We start from the raw sequence: 18,935 nt of genomic DNA on the forward strand, positions 1-18,935 counted from the left end.
TCATATTCAACTGATATTGCGCGATCGTAAATTCCTTATTCTGCGCTCTGGCACACAGACGAGCGGTCTGAAATTGTAGTAGATAGCAAGAGTGAATTTACGAACGCCACCGAAGTAGATTTCCAGAACGAATTTACGAACTCTGACACTAGATTTTTTTTTAAATGAAGGTCGGTGGTCATATACCCGCTTTCACTTGCTAGTTGGAACTCAGGCATTTCCAACTTTCTGAATAATTGAACGCCGCACGGGCGTAACAACCAGTTAGCAAGTAAGACATTTTCAAGTTTTCTAAATCCGACTCGAACATGACCGCGGCATTCATTATATGGCTGTGTCACTTCCGAAGCGTCATACGTCATTACGTGGTATTGTGACGTCGACACGTTGTGTCGAATCGAAGTGTCGCACCAGACAGTGAATATTAATTTCAGGGTTAGCCAACACACCATTTTGAATCTGTGCTCAAAAGCCAGCTAGCTAGCTTACATTAGCATTTACAGTGTGCTAGTAGTGCTGCTAGAGAGAAGAAATCAAGCTCCAGCAATGTCAATGTGGAAGGGACTGCACATGACAGCGCGTGCCGCTCATGGAATTCATATTTCCTCGCGATTTATCCATAAACACATGCGACTCTGCACCCGAAACATCAGCACTAGTAGACCCGTGCAAAATGATTTCTTCAAAGGTGAGATAATCAATTTTGTTTTCACTGTTGCGTTTGTGTCCTACCCAGTAGCGATTTTAGCATGGCATTTTTGGTGGGGCTACAAAAAAATGGTTGGATGCATTCCGGAAAAGCCACAACACAACATTAAACAATACATTAATTGCACTATAACGGCGACAGACGGTGCCCACAAACTGTTGGGCCTATATAAAGCTGTCCCAACAGCAGTTCCAACATCTTACCATCGCTACACCTGGCTCTCAGCGAAACAGTTCATTCAGACTAAAAAAAATCATAGCTGACTTGCGTAAACAAATGTGGTTTCTACTGACAATCGAGATGTACAAACGATGGCGTAAGGGGGGCGATAAGAGGCAGTCCGTCATTTCGATTTAGACATTAATGAGCGGGCGACTACTGACGTAGTCATAACTTTGTACAGCTATAGAATTCAGAGCATGGGCCGTTCTTAGTGTACCCCCTGTACAACAAGTCAGAGCCACAGGATAAATAAAGGGGGCATATAAACAGACAATGAAAGTTCACAGACAATGACTTTCTTTAAAACAGGTTATAGGCTACATGTGCACCACCAAGTTAGAACACATGCATTGCTTGCTGTTTGGGGTTTTAGGCTGGGTTTCTGTACTGCATTTTGTGACATCAGCTGATGTAAGAAGGGCTTTATAAATACATTTGATTGAACAGTAGGTGAAAATAGACCCAAAGGCACATTGAACACAGTTTGGATCTTTGTGTGTCAAAAAAAGATATGTCATGTAACACTTTGATGCATTAAATAAACTTGTTTAATTTGACACGTCAAATAACACTATTCCATTATAGAATGTTGTGTATGATGAATTTGCATGTGCCAGCACTACTGTCAGTAGCACTGTCAAAGCTGTACAAAAAAAGTTGGCAAACAAGCACACACCTGCCACGAAATATGTTTACAGTACTGCGTTGGTGAAAACAATCGTGAAGTGGAACGACATTTATTGGATATTTCAAACTTTTTTAACAAATCAAAAACTGAGGGAATAATTTTGCACGCCCAATTTTTCAGTTTTTGATTTGTTAAAAAAGTTTGAAATATCCAATAAATGTCGTTCCACTTCATGATTGTGTCCCACTTGTTGTTGATTCTTCACAAAAAAATACAGTTTTATATCTTTGTTTGAAGCCTGAAATGTGGCAAAAGGTCGCAAAGTTCAAGGGGGCCGAATACTTTCGCAAGGCACTGTATATGGGGCTCAAAACAGGTGGGACTCAATGACGGTTTGCCACGCGTCCTACCTAGTTAGCTAACTTACAGTGGGGAGAACAAGTATTTTATACACTGCCGATTTTGCAGGTTTTCCTACTTACAAAGCATGTAGAGGTCTGTCATTTTTATCATAGGTACACTTCAACTGTGAGAGATGGAATCTAAAACAAAAATCCAGAAAATCACATTGTATGATTTTTAAGTAATTAATTTGCATTTTATTGTATGACATAGGTATTTGATCACCTACCAACCAGTAAGAATTCCGGCTCTCACAGACCTGTTCGTTTTACTTTTTAAGAAGCCCGCCTGTTCTCCACTCATTACCTGTATTAACTGCACCTGTTTGAACTCGTTACCTGTATAAAAGACACCTGTCCACACACTCAATCAAACAGACTCCAACCGCTCCACAATGGCCAAGACCAGAGAGCTGTGTAAGGACATCAGGGATACAATTGTAGACCTGCAGAAGGCTGGGATGGGCTACAGGACAATAGGCAAGCAGCTTGGTGAGAAGGCAACAACTGTTGGCACAATTATTAGAAAATGGAAGAAGTTCAAGATGACGGTCATTCACCCTCGGTCTGGGGCTCCATGCAAGATCTCTCACCTCGTGGGGCATCAATGATCATGAGGAAGGTGAGGGATCAGCCCAGAACTACACGGCATGACCTGGTCAGTGACCCGAAGAGAGCTGGGACCACAGTCTCAAAGAAAACCATTAGTAACACACTACGCCGTCATGGATTAAAATCCTGCAGCGCATGCAAGGTCCCCCTGCTCAAGCCAGCGCATGTCCAGGCCCGTCTGAAGTTTGCCAATGACCATCTGGATGATCCAGAGGAGGAATGGGAGAAGGTCATGTGGTCTGATGAGACAAAAAGTAGAGCTTTTTGGTCTAAACTCCACTCGCAGTGTTTGGAGGAAGAAGAAGGATGAGTACAACCCCAAGAACACCATCCCAACCGTGAAGAATGGAGGTGGAAACATCATTCTTTGGGGATGCTTTTCTGCAAAGGGGACAGGACGACTGCACCGTATTGAGGGGAAGATGGATGGGGCCATGTATTGCGAGATCTTGACCAACAACCTCCTTCCCTCAGTAAGAGCATTGAAGATGGGTCGTGGCTGGGTCTTCCAGCATGACAACGACCTGAAACACACAGCCAGGGCAACTAAGGGGTGGCTCCGTAAGAAGCATCTCAAGGTCCTGGAGTGGCCAAGCCAGTCTCCAGACCTGAACCCAATAGAAGACCTTTGGAGGGAGCTGAAAGTCTGTATTGCCCAGCGACAGCCCCGAAACCCGAAGGATCTGGAGAAGGTCTGTATGGAGGAGTGGGTCAAAATCCCTGCTGCAGTGTGTGCAAACCTGGTCAAGAACTACAGAAAACGTATGATCTCTGTAATTGCAAACAAAGGTTTCTGTACCAAATATTAAGTTCTGCTTTTCTGATGTATCAAATACTAATGTCATGCAATAAAATGCAAATTAATTTCTTAAAAATCATACAATGATTTTCTGGATGAATTTTCTATGATAAAAAGTACAGACCTCTACATGCTTTGTAAGTAGGAAACACTGCCGGTTTTGCAGGTTATCAAATACTTGTTCTCCCCACTGTAGCAAAGTAGTTTATGACATTTCATATTCCTCTATAGAAGTTGAACTACTACATGCATTTTGATTGTTGAAATTTTGTGCAGTTTGCTATAATATACTTTTTGTTGACATTGTGTTGAAGTGACTCCCTTACATAATTTTTGTATGGTAAACCCTGAATTTGAAATTACACTGCTCAAAAAAATAAAGGGAACACTTAAACAACACAATGTAACTCCAAGTCAATCACACTTCTGTCAAATCAAACTCTCCACTTAGGAAGCAACACTGATTGACAATAAATGTCACATGCTGTTGTGCAAATAGAGTAGACAACAGGTGGAAATTCTAGGCAATTAGCAAGACACCCCCAATAAAGGAGTGGTTCTGCAGGTGGTGACCACTTCTCAGTTCCTATGCTTCCTGGCTGATGTTTTGGTCACTTTTGAATGCTGGCGGTGCTTTCACTCTAGTGGTAGCATGAGACGGAGTCTACAACACACACAAGTGGCTCAGGTAGTGCAGATCATCCAGGATGGCACATCAATGCGAGCTGTGGCAAGAAGGTTTGCTGTGTCTGTCGGCGTAGTGTCCAGAGCATGGAGGCGCTACCAGGAGACAGGCCAGTACATCATGAGAAATGGAGGAGGCCGTAGGAGGGCAACAACCCAGCAGCAGGACCGCTACCTCCGCCTTTGTGCAGGAGGAGCACTGCCAGAGCCCTGCAAAATGACCTCCAGTAGGCCACAAATGTGCATGTGTCTGCTCAAATGGTCAGAAACAGACTCCATGAGGGTGGTATGATGGCCTGACGTCCACAGGTGGGGGTTGTGCTTACAGCCCAATACCGTGCAGGACGTTTGGCATTTGCCAGAGAACACCAAGATTGGCAAATTCGCCACTGGCGCCCTGTGCTCTTCACAGATGAAAGCAGGTTCACACTGAGCACGTGACAGAGTCTGGAGACGCCGTGGAGAATGTTCTGCTGCCTGCAACATCCTCCAGCATGACCGGTTTGGTGGTGGGTCAGTCATGGTGTGGGGTGGCATTTCTTTGGGGGGCCGCAGAGCCCTCCATGTGCTCGCCAGAGGTAGCCTGACTGCCATTAGGTACCGAGATGAGATCCTCAGACCCCTTGTGAGACCATATGCTGGTGCGGTTGGCCCTGGGTTCCTCCTAATGCAAGACAATGCTAGACCTCATGTGGCTGGAGTGTGTCAGCAGTTCCTGCAAGAGGAAGGCATTGATGCTATGGACTGGCCCGCCCATTCCCCAGACCTGAATCCAATTGAGCACATCTGGGATATCATGTCTCGCTCCATCCACCAATGCCACGTTGCACCACAGACTGTCCAGGAGTTGGCGGATGCTTTAGTCCAGGTCTGGGAGGAGATCCCTCAGGAGACCATCCGCCACCTCATCAGGAGCATGCCCAGGCGTTGTAGGGAGGTCATACAGGCACGTGGAGGCCACACACACTACTGAGCCTCATTTTGACTTGTTTTAAGGACATTACATCAAAGATGGAACAGCCAGTAGTGTGGTTTTCCACTAATTTTGAGTGTGACTCCAAATCCAGACCTCCATGGGTTGATAAATTTGATTTCCATTGATAATTTTTGTGTGATTTTGTTGTCAGCACATTCAACTATGTAAAGAAAAAAGTATTTAATAAGAATATTTCATTCATTCAGATCTAGGATGTGTTATTTTAGTGTTCCCTTTATTTTTTTGAGCAGTGTATATCTGAAAGGTAAAAATAACTGTCTGTAACATGTTGAAATTCTTCTTGTAGTTGGTGTGAATGTCATGTATTACCATAAAGTACCTCTGCGGCCAGATATGAGAATTAAGTCACTTTCGTAGTTACAACCAGATAACTAGAATGACAAATTTAGAGTGCCTTACGTCCTAATAGAAATAACAATACATTTCTCAACACAGATCTCGAGAACCAGTTCAAAGCGTTCAGGGAGAAAGCGGCAGACGCCATGCCTGGCAGTGACTGGACTCCGTTTGAGAAGAACTCCTCACTCCCCCCTGAGAGGGCGGACATCGTGATCGTAGGAGGTGGCGTGGTGGGTTGGTCCATTGCCTATTGGCTGAAGCAGAAAGAGATGATTCGGGATGGGGTGCGGGTGCTGGTGGTTGAGAGGGACCCCACTGTGAGTGGCCTAGGCTGTGTCACGTGACCTCACTCACGTCGACTGAATACATTTGAAGCTCAAGCAATGTTCCATTAATCTCTCCTGTCTCTGTGTGCACTTGTTCACTTCCCTTCACTGGTTTTAAAGGACATGACTGGCATAAGAATATGGTGGAAACTCCCTGTACCCATGCCTCTATCAATCCAATGCTTTTAGATTTGTGGGAAGTAGTAAACAAGTGCACATTTCAGTAGAAAATTACATTATTGGGTTGCACCCTCAGGCTTGGGGCTGTCCTAATGGTCTCTGAAATGTTCCTTTCCATATCACCTTTCCTTGATGACCAAGTATAAACAGAGACTGGACTCTTAAGTCATAGATCAGATGCTCGTCAAATCATTAAAGGACTGCTACACTAACACAGTAGTGCACGGACTGAATCTAGGTGTTAATCTGTATCTTCTATCTCCCTGTCTCCAGTACTCCCAGGCCTCCACGGTGCTGTCTGCTGGGGGGATTCGACAGCAGTTCTCCTTGCCAGAGAACATCCACCTGTCCATGGCCTCGGCTGACTTCATGAGGAACATCAATGTACGTCACTGACACTGACCACCAGCTAGTATCAGCCATTGGGTCACTGTGACCACCAGCTAGTATCAGCCATTGGGTCACTGTGACCACCAGCTAGTATCAGCCATTGGGTCACTGTGACCACCAGCTAGTGTCAGATTATTTACTCATAATACAGTTGACCATTTCCCTGTCAATATATGGCCAAGCTGCAGTCAACATGTACAATTTGTAGCTATTATTGGATCCCTATTAGCTGCTTCCTGAATACACAAAAATGTGTTTTTTGTTCTTCATTTAAGGTTTGGGTTATTAAGCATAAGGTTAGGGATAGTTAAACATTTTTTTAGGGCGATATTGTGATACTTCTGTCTTTGCAGCTTGGCATGATGGTGACAACTATACATTTGTTTATGGCATTCCTTAGACCTGTTGAAGTGTTTTATTTATTGTTTCAGTGTAAAGTGATTGACAGTTTGTTGTGCCTTCTCAGGAACACTTGAGTGTGCTGAATGACGACCCCGTGGACCTGCAGTTTAACCACTCCGGATATCTTTTTCTGGCCAGTGAAAAAGTGGCTCATATCATGGAAGAAAACTACAGCACCCAAAGGTAAACACTTGTACCCTACACTTATGCACCATACACACAAATATCCCATCATGCAAATATTTAAATGGAACCTCAAATCAAATCAAATTTTATTTGTCACATACACATGGTTAGCAGATGTTAATGCGAGTGTAGCGAAATGCTTGTGCTTCTAGTTCCGACAATGCAGTAATAACCAACAAGTAATCTAGCTAACAATTCCAAAACTACTGTCTTATACACAGTGTAAGGGGTTAAAGAATATGTACATAAGGATATATGAATGAGTGATGGTACAGAGCAGCATAGGCAAGATACAGTAGATGGTATCGAGTACAGTATATACATATGAGATGAGTATGTAAACAAAGTGGCATAGTTAAAGTGGCTAGTGATACATGTATTACATAGGATGCAGTCGATGATATAGAGTACAGTATATACGTATGCATATGAGATGAATAATGTAGGGTAAGTGACATTATATAAGGTAGCATTGTTTAAAGTGGCTAGTGATATATTTACATCATTTCCCATCAATTCTCATTATTAAAGTGGCTGGAGTTGTGTCAGTGTGTTGGCAGCAGCCACTCAATGTTAGTGGTGGCTGTTTAACAGTCTGATGGCCTTGAGATAGAAGCTGTTTTTCAGTCTCTCGGTCCCAGCTTTGATGCACCTGTACTGACCTCGCCTTCTGGATGATAGCGGGGTGAACAGGCAGTGGCTCGGGTGGTTGATGTCCTTGATGATCTTTATGGCCTTCCTGTAACATCGGGTGGTGTAGGTGTCCTGGAGGGCAGGTAGTTTGCCCCCGGTGATGCGTTGTGCAGACCTCACTACCCTCTGGAGAGCCTTACGGTTGTGGGCGGAGCAGTTGCCGTACCAGGCCGTTTTTTGACAAATGCTATTCATTTTAATTCCAAATCAGGTATGCTGGAGCAAAAGTCTCTCTTCTTTCACCTACACAACTAAAGGAGAAATGTCCATGGATCAACACTGATGGAGTAGTGCTGGCTTCATATGGTGAGTACAGATCTTCGTTGTTCTAAGTGACGGACGAGATAGTATTACCTGAAATGATTAAGGTGGCATAATCTGGGTCCATGCAACAATAAGACAATGAACATTGTCTTCTTTAAAGCAAATGGAGCATATACAGTCTTGGTGCAATGACAGATCCAATAAGCAATATATTCAACATTTCTGAACATTTGTAATATACACGCAGTGGCCAGCTTAATAGTTACACCCAACTAGTACTAGGTCGGATCCCCCTTTGCCTCCAGAACAGCCAGAATTCTCTGGGGCATGGATTCTAGAAGGTGTCGGAAACGTTCAAACTTTGCTCAGTTATCAAGTAACCTAACGTGTGCCAGGAAAACATTCCCCACACCATTATACCACCTCCACCAGCCTGTACCGTTGACAGCAGACAGGTAGGGACTCTGCCATCAGCATGACACAACAGGAACCGGGATTTGTCAGTCCAGGCAATGTTTTTCCACTCCTCAATTGTCCATTGTTGGTTGAGCCGCTTCTTCTTGTTTTTAGCTGATAGGAGTTTATCCCGGGTGTTGGTTGTCTGCTGCTGTGGACCATCTGTGACAAGGACCGACAAGTTGTGCGTTAGCGAGATGCCTTTCTGCACACCACTGTTGTACATAGCTGTTATTTCCCTGTTAGCTTGCACGATTCTTGCCATTCTCCTTCGACCTCTCATCAACAAGCTGTTTTCGCCCCCACAGGACTGCCGCTGACTGGATGTTAATGGTTTGTCGCGCCATTCTTGGTAAACCCTGGACACTGTCGTGCATGAGAAGCCCAGGAGGCCCGGCTGTTTGAGATACTGGAACCGGTGCGCATGGCACAACGATCACGCCACGCTCAAAGTTGCTTAGGTCACTCGTGTTGCCCATTCTAATGTTCAATCAAACAGTAACTGAATGCCTCTGTCTGCTTTATATAGCAAACCACGGCCATGTGACTCGGGGCCCCTGAGTGTATAGCCAGTGTTGTACGCCCTGTCTTCGTCAATGTCTTCATCAATGTATCTCTAAATTCAGTACTGTTACCCAGTGAAGCATGCTTTCAGTGCAGTCCAGACACACATCTGTCAAATAATTCACTGATGAACCTTTTACACTCATACCTGTATATGTGTTGAAAATGTCAGATTTGGACACTGATAAGTGCGTAACTTGGAATGCAGTGGGCAGAGCTCAGGGTCTCTGCTTCACAGCTCTGTATGGGTTTTGACTGAGTCATTCTGAACTTGAGCACTGCTAGCAACAAGAAGTTGCCCCCATGCAATTTTTTTGTCTGAGTGAGGAAATGTTGTAAATTACAAGGACTCTATGTATTTTGAAAGATGAGACGTTGAGGATTATTAAATACAGCTTTGATGTCATACAAGCAAGACAACCACCCGAGTCCAAATTACACATTTCCATATCATAAAACTCATGTAATATAGTGTCAACGTTTACAATCACTATGTTTGATGTTCAGTTACAAGATGACATGACGTTATACCCTGGGTTGTCCTGAACATAATGAGCCTGTTGTATTGTGAAGGACATTGGCTGTGGATCACAGGCGGGGATGCATAACTGTGTTCCAAACAAAACAACCACAATGGCACAGCTAGGAGACCAACAAAAAGCACCTTTATAGTTTGCTGTGAAAAGTACAGTAAATGTAAAATGCACATCAAATCAAGTGTCATGTTTGGATTCCGTCTTGTCAAATGTTGTCCTGACTTTTAGTCTAACTGTTCCCTTTAAATTGCTAATATGGTTATGCATATGCCTTCCATATTTCTAATGCAAGAAACATTTCAATTTATCCCTATCCATATAGGCCAATTCCCACAAGTGTAATGGGGTAAGCTACTGGATCACTAGGGAGTATGTATTGCATAACTTTTCCAGTAATGTTGATCTTATCAGTGGAACAATATAATTGTTATTTAACTAGGTAGGCCAGTTGAGAACAAGTTCTCATTTACAACTGCGACCTGGCCAAGATAAAGCAAAGCAGTGCGACAAAAACAACAGTTACACATGGGATAAACAAACACAGTCAATAACACAATAGAAAAATATATATACAGTGTGCAAATGAAGGAGATAAGGCAATAAATAGGCCATAGTGGCGAAGTAATTACAATTTATCAATTAACACTGGAGTGATAGATGTGCAGATGAGGATGTGCAAGTAGAAATACTGGTGTGCAAAAGAGCAGGAAAAACAAATATGGGATGAGGCAGGTAGTTGGTTGGATGGGCTATTTACAGATGGGCTGTGTACAGCTGCAGCAATCAGCAAGCTGCTCTGACAGCTGATGCTTATAGTTAGTGAGGGAGCTATGTCGATTTATTTTTTATTTTTTTGCGACTCGTTCCAGTCATTGGCAGCAGAGAACTGGAAGGAAAGGTGGCCAAAGGGAGTGTTGGCTTTGGGGAAGACCAGTGAAATATACCTGCTGGAGCGTTTGCTACAGGTGGGTGTTGCTATGGTGACCAGTGAGCTGAGATAAGGCGGAGCTTTACCTGGCAAAGACTTATAGGTGACCTGGAGCCAGTGGGTTTGGTGACGAATATGTAGTGAGGACCAGCCAACCAGAGCATACAGGTCGCAGGGGTGGGTAGTATATGGTGCTTGGGTGACAAAACGGATGGCACTGTGATAGACTGCATCCAATTTGCTGAGTAGAGTGTTGGAGGCTATTTTGTAAATGACATCGCAGAAATCAAGGATCGGTAGGATAGTCAGTTTTACGAGGGTATGTTTGGCAGCATGAGTGAAGGATGCTTTGTTGCAAAATAGGAAGCAGATTCTAGATTACATTTTGGATTGGGGATGCTTAATGTGAGTCTGGAAGGAGAGTTTATAGTCTAGCCAGACACCTAGCTATTTACAGTTGTCCACATATTCTAAGTCAGAACCGTCCAGAGTAGTGATGCGGGTGCGGGCAGCGATCGGTTAAAGAGCATGCATTTTGTTTTACTAGCATTTAAGAGCAGTTGGAAGCCACAGAAGGAGTGTTGTATGGCATTGAAGCTCGTCTGGAGGTTAGTTAACACAGTGTCCAAAGAGGGGCCAGAAGTATACAGAATGGTGTTGTCTGCGTAGAGGTGGATCAAAGAAGCACCCGCAGCAAGAGCAACATCGTTGATATATACAGAGAAAAGAGTCGGCCCGAGAATTGAACCCTGTGGCACCCCCATAGACTGCCAGAGGTCCGAACAACAGGCCCTCCGATTTGACACACTGAACTCTATCTGAGCAGTAGTTGGTGAACCAGGCGAAGCAGTCATTTGAGAAACCAAGGCTGTTGAATCTGCCGATAAGAATGCGGTGATTGACAGAGTCGAAAGCCTTGGCCAGGTCGATGATGACTGCTGCACTGTCTTTTATCGGTGGCGGTTATATCGTTTAGGACCTTGAGTGTGGCTGATGTGCACCCGTGACCAGCTCCGAAACCGGATTGTATAGCAGAGAAGGTACGGTGGGATTCGAAATGGTCGGTGATCTGTTTGTTCACTTGGCTTTCGAAGACTTTAGAAAGGCATGGCAGGATGGATATAGGTCTGTAACAGTTTGGGTCTAGAGTGCCTCCCCCTTTTTGAAGAGCGCTTTCCAATCTTTAGGAATCTCAGACAATACGAAAGAGAGGTTGAACAGACTAGTAATAGGGGTTGCAACAATGGCGGCGGATAATTTTCGGAAGAGAGGGTCCAGATTGTCTAGTCCAGCTGATTTTGTAGGGATCCAGATTTTGCAGCTCTATCAGAATATCACCTGTCTGGATTTGGGGGACGGAGAAGCGGGGGGACTTGGGCCAGTTGCTGCGGGGGGTGCAGAGCTGTTGGTTGGGGTAGTCAAGTGGAAAGCATGGCCAGCCGTAGAGAAATGCTTTCCTAACTGACTGTGTATATTGGTTCCTGACTTCCCTGAAAAGTTGCATATCGCGGGGACTATTCGATGCTAGTGCAGTACGCCACAGGATGTTTTTGTGCTGGTCAAGGGCAGTCAAGCCTGGAGTGAACAGGGGCTATATCTGTTCTTAGTTCTACATTTTTTTGAAAGGGGCATGCTTATTTAAGATGGAGAGGAAAACACTTAAAGGACAACCAGGCATCCTCTACTGATGGGATGAGGTCAATATCCTTTCAGGATACCCGGGCCAAGTCGATTAGAAAGGACTGCTCGCAGAAGTGTTTTTGGGAGCGTTTGACAGTGATGAGGGGTGGTCGTTTGACCGTGGACCCATAACGGACGCAGGCAATGAGGCGGTGATCACTGAGATCCTGGTTGAAAACAGCAGAGGTGTATTTAGAGGGCAAGTTGGTCAGGATGATATCTATGAGGGTGCCCATGGTTAGATTTCGGGTTGTACCTGGTAGGTTCCTTGATAATTTGTGTGAGATGGGGGGCATCTAGCTTAGATTGTAGGACGGCTGGGGTGTTAAGCATAACCCAGTTTAGGTCACCGAACAGTACGAACTCTGAAGATAGATGGGGGGGTAATCAATTCAAATATGGTGTCCAGGGCACAGCTGGGAGCTGAGGGGGATCTATAACAAACGGCAACAGTGGAAAGACCTTGGATCATTGTTACTCTAACTTCCGCGACGCATATAAGGCCCTGCCCCGTCCCCCTTTCGGAAAAGCTGACCACGACTCCATTTTGTTGATCCCTGCCTACAGACAGAAACTAAAACAAGAAGCTCCCACGCTGAGGTCTGTCCAACGCTGGTCCGACCAAGCTGATTCCACACTCCAAGACTGCTTCCATCACGTGGACTGGGATATGTTTCGTATTGCGTCAGACAACAACATTGACGAATACGCTGATTCGGTGTGCGAGTTCATTAGAACATGCGTTGAAGATGTCGTTCCCATAGCAACGATTAAAACATTCCCTAACCAGAAACCGTGGATTGATGGCAGCATTCGTGTGAAACTGAAAGCGCGAACCACTGCTTTTAATCAGGGCAAGGTGTCTGGTAACATGACTGAATACAAACAGTGCAGCTATTCCCTCCGCAAGGCTATTAAACAAGCTAAGCGTCAGTACAGAGAAAGTAGAATCTCAATTCAACGGCTCGGACACAAGAGGCATGTGGCAGGGTCTACAGTCAATCACGGACTACAGGAAGAAATTCAGCCCAGTCACGGACCAGGATGTCTTGCTCCCAGGCAGACTAAATAACTTTTTTGCCCGCTTTGAGGACAATACAGTGCCACTGACACGGCCTGCAATGAAAACATGCGGTCTCTCCTTCACTGCAGCCGAGGTGAGTAAGACATTTAAACGTGTTAACCCTCGCAAGGCTGCAGGCCCAGACGGCATCCTCAGCCGCGCCCTCAGAGCATGCGCAGACCAGCTGGCCGGTGTGTTTACGGACATATTCAATCAATCCCTATACCAGTCTGCTGTTCCCACATGCTTCAAGAGGGCCACCATTGTTCCTGTTCCCAAGAAAGCTACGGTAACTGAGCTAAACGACTACCGCCCCGTAGCACTCACATCCGTCATCATGAAGTGCTTTGAGAGACTAGTCAAGGACCATATCACCTCCACCCTACCTGACACCCTAGACCCACTCCAATTTGCTTACCGCACAAATAGGTCCACAGACGATGCAATCTCAACCACACTGCACACTGCCCTAACCCATCTGGACAAGAGGAATACCTATGTGAGAATGCTGTTCATCGACTACAGCTCGGCATTCAACACCATAGTACCCTCCAAGCTCGTCATCAAGCTCGAGACCCTGGGTCTCGACCCCGCCCTGTGCAACTGGGTACTGGACTTCCTGACGGGCCGCCCCCAGGTGGTGAGGGTAGGCAACAACATCTCCTCCCCGCTGATCCTCAACACTGGGGCCCCACAAGGGTGCGTTCTGAGCCCTCTCCTGTACTCCCTGTTCACCCACGACTGCGTGGCCACTCACGCCTCCAACTCAATCATCAAGTTTGCGGACGACACAACAGTGGTAGGCTTGATTACCAACAACGACGAGACGGCCTACAGGGAGGAGGTGAGGGCCCTCGGAGTGTGGTGTCAGGAAAATAACCTCACACTCAACGTCAACAAAACTAAGGAGATGATTGTGGACTTCAGGAAACAGCAGAGGGAACACCCCCTATCCACATCGATGGAACAGTAGTGGAGAGGGTAGCAAGTTTTAAGTTCCTCGGCATACACATCACAGACAAACTGAATTGGTCCACTCACACAGACAGCATCGTGAAGAAGGCGCAGCAGCGCCTCTTCAACCTCAGGAGGCTGAAGAAATTCGGCTTGTCACCAAAAGCACTCACAAACTTCTACAGATGCACAATCGAGAGCATCCTGGCGGGCTGTATCACCGCCTGGTACGGCAACTGCTCCGCCCTCAACCGTAAGGCTCTCCAGAGGGTAGTGAGGTCTGCACAACGCATCACCGGGGGCAAACTACCTGCCCTCCAGGACACCTACACCACCCGATGTTACAGGAAGGCCATAAAGATCATCAAGGACATCAACCACCGAGCCACTGCCTGTTCACCCCGCTATCATCCAGAAGGCGAGGTCAGTACAGGTGCATCAAAGCTGGAACCGAGAGACTGAAAAACAGCTTCTATCTCAAGGCCATCAGACTGTTAAACAGCCACCACTAACATTGAGTGGCTGCTGCCAACACACTGACACTGACACTGACTCAACTCCAGCCACTTTAATAATGGGAATTGATGGGAAATGTAAATATATCACTAGCCACTTTAAACAATGCTACCTTATATAATGTTTACATACCCTACATTATTCATCTCATATGCATACGTAGATACTGTACTCTATATCATCGACTGCATCCTTATGTAATACATGTATCACTAGCCACTTTAACTATGTCACTTTGTTTACATACTCATCTCATATGTATATACTGTACTCTATCAGCTACTGTATCTTGCCTATGCTGCTCTGTACCATCACTCATTCATATATCTTTATGTACATATTCTTTATCCCCTTACACTGTGTATAAGACAGTAGTTTTGAAATTGTTAGTTAGATTACTTGTTGGTTATTACTGCATTGTCGGAACTAGAAGCACAAGCATTTCGCTACACTCGCATTAACATCTGCTAACCATGTGTATGTGACAAATAAAATTTGATTTGATTTTGATTTGACTTTTAAAAGTAGAAGCTCAAACTGTTTGGACATAGACCTGAATATTATGACAGGGGGGCTAGGGGCTCTGCAGTAAAATAAAACAATGAGAGCTACCCTAAACAACAGTATAAAAGGCATATTGACATTAGAGAGAGGCATAAAGCAATCACAGGTGTTGCTTGAGAGAGCTAAGACAACAACGGGTAAATGGCGATGAATGGGCAGAGAGGATCAGTTAGCTACACACAGGGCCTGAGTTCGAGGCTGGGGCCGGCCGATAAACAAGATAATAAACAAGATAATCCTGTTAGTGTCCTCACACACTGCTTGTGGAAAAATGCAATCCATCAATAAATTGCAACCTTGCACAGACACGCCCCATAATTTTGCTGGCTAGAACCAATTAAATGACTTCCTTTCTGGGTTAAGCATAAACTGTCTCTTCTCCCAAATGACCTCTACTTTTACAACGTCACCTCATCCCTTTGCCCTTTTTACACCCAGGGCTGGAGAACGAGGGCTGGTTCGACCCCTGGATGCTGTTGAACGCTTTCAGACGGAAGGCCATCTCCATGGGGGTCTACCAGTGCTTTGGAGAAGTCACAGGTTTGTGCTTGTGCCAATATCACAGCATTGTGGAACAGACAAGCCATGTACACACTGGTTTAGCTTGGCTCTGTAATCTATCCAAGCTGTATATTGATGATTTTGGCGATGCTGCATTTCAGGTTTTAGTTACACCACAAACACAATGACTACTGCAGAAGGAGACAAGGTGGATTTCAGGAGAATCAAATATGCTAATGTAAGTATGACTCCTGATTTGTGCAAGGACATGTTTCAGTAAACATTAACTCTAATTCAGTTGCTGTGTTTCCCTTGATCTCCTGTGTTTTGAGGGAAAACGAATTGTGTGCAGATCAGAAACTCATTACTGAATCAACATCTTAAGATTAACACCCAGATCCTCACTTCAGTTAATCAACACAGGGTTGAAAGGGAAAAAAACTGAGTCGGGCAAAACATTCTGCAACAGTAAACATCATCCCCCACGAATGATGCCGGGTCTCTGGCAAGACACATCATTCACCCAAGTTTGTGACTAATGGACAAACAGAGACTGATCCACAGTCCCCTCCCCAATTTCATCATAGGGGACAACAATCTGTATTTTACAGTAATTTGGACGTGTTCAAGTAATTCCGCCCCATTTCAATGTCCCTACTGAACGCAACCCAGCTCACAGTAGCTAGGACCTCTCTACCGTTATGGTCCCTTCCTAATTGTCTGTCCCTGGTGACTTGAGTAGGTCCAGATGCCCAACAGTCTGGAGTACCAGCCTGTGGAGTGTGCCATCGTGGTGAACGCTGCAGGGGCCCTCTCCGGTAAGGTGGCAGAGATGATGGGCATCGGGCTCGGCCCGAAAGACACCATCTCTGGAATCCCGCTACCCGTGGAGCCTAGGAAAAGGTGCGTTGGATAGAGGACCACCCCCCGTTGTACTGCATTTGTCAGAAAAAAATCACCATGTTGCTGACGGCTAGCTTTCTTTCAGCCCTTATTGGTATCGGTCATAACACTGATATAATATTCACAGGCTACTCCGGGGAGAAATGCTAACTATATTAGGTCTCTGTGTATTATGTGTTTGTGGTACTGTCTAATATATCAGCGTATTTGTTGTGGGTCTTCGTCTAGGTTCATCTATGTGGTCCACTGTCCAAACGGGCCAGGACTGGACACTCCCTTCCTCGTAGACTACTCTGGAGTATACTTCAGACGAGAGGGGCTGGGAGGAAACTACATTGCTGGGATGTCACCAGAAGAGGTGAGGAAGAGGATTGCCCTATTCCTCTAACTTAATTTTGGAACCCTGAGTCAACTGACAAGGTCACTTTTCCAAAAATTATCTAGATTTTAAATTAGGGTAACCTCGAATAATGGTTAAATAAACAGCATTCAGTAAGCTCAAATGGGAGAAAATGTTTTGAGTCAGAACTCAACCAATTTAGTTTTTGGTTGAGGGATTTCTCCTTTCCCCCGTCTTTGCTCTGAACTTGCCCCAAGAGTCTGGGAAGTGGTCTTCATTATTTGCAACCCCATCAGGAAGAAGAGCCAGAGACCAATAACCTGGAGGTGGACCACCAGTTCTTCCAGAACATCTGGCCTCATTTGGCCCACCGGGTCCCTGCCTTTGAGTGCCTCAAGGTAAATTGATGTGACATTGCAACCATAGAATTACATAGTAATATGGGTCATAATGGTTGCAACCTTCCTCGCCTCTGAAAACTAGGTTGTGTTCAGTAGGCACCAAATGTTATAAACAGGGTGGGACAATCCATATGCTCTAATTAACTTTCCCTTTTCATTGGGAAAGTCAGTTGATAAATCTATTGCTACTGTTTCTGCTTTTGTCCTTTGCTGCTTTCGAATTAGCTCCATATCATTGCCAATAACGTCTATCCCTCAAATTTTAACATTCGTCTCGCATCACTCCTTTCAGGTGAAGAGCGCATGGGCCGGCTTCTACGACTACAACACCTTTGACCAGAACGGCATCGTGGGCATGCACCCGCTGGTCAACAACATGTTCTTTGCCACAGGCTTCAGTGGGCACGGGCTGCAGCACTCGCCGGCAATAGGTCGCGCCATGGCCGAACTCATCCTGGACGGGGGCTTCAAGACCCTGGACCTGAGCGCCTTCAGCTTCAAACGCATCATGACCAAGGAACCCATATTAGAGAGGAACATTGTCTGAGAGGGAGAGTCTGACATTTTTACGAAGGGAGGAAAGAGTGGAAAGAGGAATGCCTTGTCGCATTCTACAGTCTTGTGGGAAATATGGTCTTGAAAGAAGAGTTTGCCAAAGTTTCTGGTAAGGTGAATGGTGTCCTATTAATTTATTCTCTAAAGTGCATGAGGGAGTAACTGCACATTTCACAAGCTCAATTCTGTGGTCTACCGGTGAGACCACATGGCAGCGGCCTCAGCCAAAGTGCTTTGCACTTAAACACAGTCACCCATTGCTTGGGAGTGCTCAGAACTCCGACCGCAAGACTGAATGGGAAAAAATGGGATGCGTCAGAAATGCATCTCAGGAACGAGTGAGGGACTTTGTGGGATGAGGAAGAGAAGAGGGTAGAAGAAAGAGCCTTGACAGCAAACATGGACTTCTAAAGTAAGCATGGAATTTAGGATGCCCAATATCTAACCTACTGTACAAAGAATAAGGTACTGACATACAATGCGTTAGCACAATTAGAAAGGCTTTTAGTTGGATATTGGAGTAATTTCCATTCCTCTGATGGTAAACCTGTATTGAATGGTTTGATTATGCATCTTTTTTATTTTATTTAACCTAGACATGTCACTTTACTCTTGATCACGTAAGCATTCAATTGTATTTGTATAAGAAAAAGTGAAGTTGGAAGTTTAATTCCTGACATTTAATCCTCGTAAAAATTCCCTGTCTTAGGTCAGTCAGAATCACCACTTTATTTTAAGAATGAACTGTCAGAATAATAGGAGAGTGACTTACTTCAGCTTTTATTTCTTTCATCACATTCCCAGTGGGTCAGAAGTTTACTGAATTAGTATTTGGTAGCGTTGCCTTTTAAATTTGGGGCAAACATTTTGGATAGCCTTCCACAATAAGTTGGGTAAATTTTGTCCCATTCCTCCTGACAGAGCTGGTGTAACTGAGTCAGGTTTGTAGGCCTCCTTGCTCGCACATGCTTTTTCAGTTCTGCCCACACATTTTCTATAGGATTGAGGTCAGGGCTTTGTGATGGCCACTCCAATACCTTGACTTTGTTGTCCTTAAGCCATTTTGCCACAACTTTGGAAGTATGCTTGGGGTCATTGTCCATTTGGAAGACCCATTTGCGACCAAGCTTTAACTTCCTGAC

General features: G+C 45.0%; 1 protein-coding gene across 2 annotated transcripts; it reads left to right on the forward strand.

The window, feature by feature from the left end:
• Window positions 1-393: 393 nt before the first annotated feature.
• foxred1 (FAD-dependent oxidoreductase domain containing 1) lies at window positions 394-18,546 on the forward strand. Of its 2 annotated transcripts, none has more exons than XM_024431230.2 (11): window positions 394-688; window positions 5,488-5,621; window positions 6,171-6,281; window positions 6,754-6,872; window positions 7,780-7,874; window positions 15,532-15,633; window positions 15,756-15,832; window positions 16,337-16,497; window positions 16,726-16,855; window positions 17,134-17,235; window positions 17,531-18,546. In XM_024431230.2, the coding sequence occupies exons 1-11, from the start codon at window positions 547-549 to the stop codon at window positions 17,783-17,785; spliced, it is 1,428 nt and encodes a 475-aa protein (XP_024286998.1). In that variant the 5' UTR covers window positions 394-546; the 3' UTR covers window positions 17,786-18,546. The 2 variants fall into 2 exon arrangements, with proteins under 2 accessions (XP_024286998.1, XP_024286997.1); XM_024431229.2 differs by having other exon boundaries at window positions 396-688; window positions 5,488-5,708.
• Window positions 18,547-18,935: the final 389 nt, after the last annotated feature.

The sequence above is a fragment of the Oncorhynchus tshawytscha genome, linkage group LG09, assembly GCF_018296145.1.
Source record: "Oncorhynchus tshawytscha isolate Ot180627B linkage group LG09, Otsh_v2.0, whole genome shotgun sequence".
NCBI lineage: Eukaryota > Metazoa > Chordata > Actinopteri > Salmoniformes > Salmonidae > Oncorhynchus > Oncorhynchus tshawytscha.

Excerpts from the sequence above, each read along its gene's own strand:
- foxred1 (XM_024431229.2), top strand. The coding sequence starts at position 547 with ATGTCAATGTGGAAGGGACTGCACATGACAGCGCGTGCCGCTCATGGA. Across the intron at positions 7,875-15,531 it reads AGTAGTGCTGGCTTCATATG|GGCTGGAGAACGAGGGCTGG; the intron begins GTGAGTACAGAT and ends TTTTACACCCAG. Across the intron at positions 17,236-17,530 it reads CTGCCTTTGAGTGCCTCAAG|GTGAAGAGCGCATGGGCCGG; the intron begins GTAAATTGATGT and ends CACTCCTTTCAG.